Source organism: Melanostigma gelatinosum, assembly GCF_949748355.1.
Source record: "Melanostigma gelatinosum genome assembly, chromosome: 24".
NCBI lineage: Eukaryota > Metazoa > Chordata > Actinopteri > Perciformes > Zoarcidae > Melanostigma > Melanostigma gelatinosum.
The window spans coordinates 11,218,429-11,223,158 of NC_136657.1; the positions used below are offsets into that span (position 1 = coordinate 11,218,429).

The window sequence follows — 4,730 nt, forward strand, 5'->3', positions numbered from 1 at the left end:
CAGGTACTACTAAGATACTGTTACTTCTACTGCTAATATTAGCATTACTCTTACTCCTACTGACACAGCTGCTAAAAATTGAACGATAGTACTACTAGTTCCAGTACTACTGTCATTACCACCATAACTACTACTGCTATTATGTTTAACACACTTTTACTTCTTTTGTTATTACTATTGTAATACTCTTGTGATGGAACTACCACTACTACTGTAACTCCTGCTAGTAGTACTGCTGTTACTAGTTACTACTACTTTGACTGAAAGTCTAATTTTAACACTATTTTAATTGGAAGTACTACTGCTGTTACCAATACTATTATGACCTGTACTACAATTGTTACACTACTTTTACTCAAATGTATCCTGTATTTTTTGTACTTTTTACTATCTATTCTACTTTGAGTACTAATCCAACCATCACAAGTACTACTTACTCAAAGTGTCGTCTTTGAGGCTGATTTCTTTGACTAATACAAACATGTGAGAAGTACTTGTACTGCTAGTACCACCGTGTATTTCCAGATTACTTTGAACCTGTAAATCAGTACTATTGAACCAGAGCGTCTGAGGAAACCGTGGTTTTGGGTTTTCAGCTTGAGATACAGGAAGTGAAGAACACTTGTGTCTCCGCTGAGGGAAGAAGAAGCAGCAGCTTCGGATCTCTGCGTTTCACTCGCGTCTCTTCTGGTTCCTGGTTTTTCTGATCATGGATCCGCGTTGGATGATCCTCCCGGCGGTCCTGATGTGTGCCGAGGCCGAGGTCCTGGTCGAGGTGGCGGTGGGTCAGAACACCACCTTGACCTGCCCCGTGGACACCAGAGACGTGCACTGGTCCCTAGAGATGAGCAGCCAGGTGAAGGTGCACCTCGCCCGCAGCTACAGTAGTGATCCCGAAGAGTCGGAGTACTGCGTTAAAAACTCTTTCAAACACAAGTACATGGCCATGGGAAACACGCTGGTGATCAGCAACATCACAGCAGAGGACGCCCGGCGATACTTCTGTGGCAGGAAGAATAACAGCAACGTTGTATTGACCGACTCTTTCCGCCTGGTTACAGGTAAGCACTTGTTTTATTTACAAGGTTCACTGATGTCTCTGATTTATTTATAGAAACAATAGAAAAGTTATTACGAATCTTAGATCAGTGTCGTGCATTTTCAAACAGTCGAACAAATCGGGAACTTTTCCAAACAGACGATCTAACAATCACTCCCACTCTGTTCGCTTTTTAATGATTCAAGTTTGTATCAAGTGTCTTCCAAACATGTCTAAAGATTTAAGTGTCGTAATTGTTTCACAAAGAAAATGATTGCTCAGTCCACCAAGAGACAGTTGGACTACTTTAAGGGTTCAGTCCACCAAGAGACAGTTGGGTCACTTTAAGGGCTCAGTCCACCAAGAGACAGTTGGACTACTTTAAGGGTTCAGTCCACCAAGAGACAGTTGGGTCACTTTAAGGGTTCAGTCCACCAAGAGACAGTAGGGTCACTTTAAGGGTTCAGTCCACCAAGAGACAGCTGGGTCACTTTAAGGGTTCAGTCCACCAAGAGACAGTAGGGTCACTTTAAAGGTTCAGTCCACCAAGAGACAGCTGGGTCACTTTAAGGGTTCAGTCCACCAAGAGACAGTTGGACTACTTTAAGGGTTCAGTCCACCAAGAGACAGTAGGGTCACTTTAAGGGTTCAGTCCACCAAGAGACAGTTGGACTACTTTAAGGGTTCAGTCCACCAAGAGACAGTAGGGTCACTTTAAAGGTTCAGTCCACCAAGAGACAGCTGGGTCACTTTAAGGGTTCAGTCCACCAAGAGACAGTTGGACTACTTTAAAGGTTCAGCCCACCAAGAGACAGTAGGGTCACTTTAAAGGTTCAGTCCACCAAGAGACAGCTGGGTCACTTTAAGGGTTCAGTCCACCAAGAGACAGCTGGGTCACTTTAAGGGTTCAGTCCACCAAGAGACAGTTGGGTCACTTTAAGGGTTCAGTCCACCAAGAGACAGTAGGGTCACTTTAAGGGTTCAGTCCACCTTTACTTGAAATGCGTCTCCACGATGGTATTTGAGTCTTCCTCGGTTTCTTTGTTCATCTTCGTTACTTTTCTTTTTCCAGCTGTTCCTCTCACTTCGTTTACCAACAGCTCTGAAGAGAAGCAGCAGCAGCACGGCTGCCGGTTTGTCCACAGTGAGCTCATTGTTTACAGCTCGTTTGCCCTGAACCTCCTTTTGTTCTTGGTGATCATAGGTGAGTCAATTATTGTTTTTAACCTGCGGAGGTTCTGGTCCTCTGCTCGATGAATACCAACAGCTTCTGCATGTGAACTCCAGCTGTGAGTTTAGAAGAAGTGAGTCACCTGATGCTCTTTTGATGCAGGTTTGGTTTTGACCTCTCCGTGTTTGAAGAGGATAAACTGCAACCACCAGGTGAACGAGCCTTCACCTTTCACCTCTGAGAACCCAGAGACGCTAGAGATGCCGCAGGTAAACAACGACTGATGCTGTGCTAACAATGTGTTTTATCAGTCACTGCTACGGCTGCTACTAGTTCTGCTAATGCTAGTCCTCGTTACCTCTGCTGCTGCTACTGTTTATTACTGGTTCCTGCTCCTGCTACCAACAATCACAGTATTACACATTGTCTTGTATCAGTAGTACTACTTGTGTTTACTGTGCCGTGTGTTTCAGTACGAGGAGATCCAGTTCAGAGCCCCATCGCCTGCTGCTCCACATCTAACGGAGTGTGTTTACCACAAAGCCCAGCTGCCAGGTGCCCGCTGCCTCGACACCACTGACACCCGGACGGTACCTGGACACCGGTCCACTCACCTGCAGTATATTTATATTTGACTGATGGTTCTTGTCGACTTGAAGCTCATAAATGGACAAAAAAACTTTTCTGGTCTTTTAGGAAGTCGAGGAAATACACAAACCTGGAGAGTTTAGGTTGTCCCAAACTCGTATGGAGCCGCCTTCAACCTGTTTAGGAACCAGTTTAAGGTGTTTCAGATTTAAGGTGGCTGAGTTTATGATGATAATGTGATTGTATTACTTTTACTTCGTATATAAAGTAAAGGTTATGTATTTTTGTTTGTTTTCTGTTATCATACTCATGACTTTAAGAACAGCGCTCTGAAAATCAAAAGACTTGACATTTCAAAGACAGGACGTCAGAGCACAAACTGTGGCTTCCAGGTCCAGACACAAGAGCAGAGGTGTTGATGCTTCGCTGGCAGTTTAAAAGTTCATGTGTTGAGTTCCTGAAGTCATGTGGTCTGAGTTGTGTGCGAGCAGCAGGTCTGACATCAGCTCAGCCTCTTGTGGTGTTGTGGTTCCTCAGAACTGACTTCAGTGTAAAATGAGTCACCATCAGCGTGAAACTCTTCCTGCTCTCTGGGCTACTTTAGACCTTCCAGATCGTAGTTGGGACATTTTTCACTGATGTTTTCATTCTTCAGCAGTGAGTATTAGAATAAAGAACCTCAACAATCCAGCCAATGAAGTGCAGTTGTCGTGGTGTTGGTTTAGTAGAAAAGGAAGTCAAGTTCAGAGACAAACAGGACTTTCGTATTTGTCTTAATGTTGGTTTTAGATCACTTTTTATTGTTAGTCCACAGACTTTTTGTTCTTAATGAAGTTCCACATTTTACTGACATGAATCTCACTTCTGTAAATATCCTCTTTTCTAAAAGTTTCTTTCAAGAGCGCAAATTTACTTTTAAAACTTTCTCATTCAACTGTTGAATTTTGTGCCACAATTTAACAACACAGTTAGATATATAGAATAACATAAAACAACCCAGTGCTCTGAGAATAATGCTGCTTTCTCACAGTAAACATTGTATTCAAACTTTAAATAATGATGCGCGGTATTTTAATCGGAATCAGATCAATATAGTAGTTAAAGTCGTCGGCATATCAAGAGACTTTACGTGTAGTCTGAACTCATGAACTAATACAACTTTAACTATGATACTAAAAATCAAAGTACTTTCAGTAAAACTAAAGATACTCAGATATGTCTCCTTCAGAACGAGACGTCTCCTTTAAAACGAGACATCTCTTCAGAACGAGACTTCTCCTTCAGGATGAGACATCTCCTTCAGGACGAGAATTCTCCTTCAGGACGAGACTTCTCCTTTAGAACGAGACGTCTCCTTTAAAACGAGACATCTCTTCAGAACGAGACTTCTCCTTTAGAACGAGACGTCTCCTTTAAAACGAGACATCTCTTCAGAACGAGACTTCTCCTTCAGGACGAGACATCTCCTTCAGGACGAGACTTCTCCTTCAGGACGAGACTTCTCCTTCAGGACGAGACTTCTCCTTTAGAACGAGACGTCTCCTTTAAAACGAGACATCTCTTCAGAACGAGACTTCTCCTTTAGGACGAGACTTGTCCTTCAGGACGAGACTTCTCCTTTAGAACGAGACTTCTCCTTTAAAACGAGACATCTCTTCAGAACGAGACTTCTCCTTCAGGACGAGACATCTCCTTCAGGACGAGACTTCTCCTTTAGAACGAGACGTCTCCTTTAAAACGAGACATCTCTTCAGAACGAGACTTCTCCTTTAGGACAAGACTTCTCCTTCAGGACGAGACTTCTCCTTTAGGACGAGACTTCTCCTTTAGAACGAGACGTCTCCTTTAAAACGAGACATCTCTTCAGAACGAGACTTCTCCTTTAGGACGAGACTTCTCCTTCAGGACGAGACTTCTCCTTCAGGACGAGAC

The 4,730-nt window shown here is 43.3% G+C and overlaps 1 protein-coding gene across 1 annotated transcript; it reads left to right on the forward strand.

Moving 5' to 3' along the window:
* Nucleotides 1-709: 709 nt before the first annotated feature.
* On the forward strand, nucleotides 710-2,845 carry LOC306797502 (uncharacterized protein; the record flags this gene model as incomplete). The annotated part of the gene is made up of 4 exons (XM_079296867.1): nucleotides 710-1,061; nucleotides 2,112-2,243; nucleotides 2,373-2,479; nucleotides 2,684-2,845. The coding sequence occupies 4 exons, from the start codon at nucleotides 710-712 to the stop codon at nucleotides 2,843-2,845; spliced, it is 753 nt and encodes a 250-aa protein (XP_079152993.1).
* Nucleotides 2,846-4,730: the final 1,885 nt, after the last annotated feature.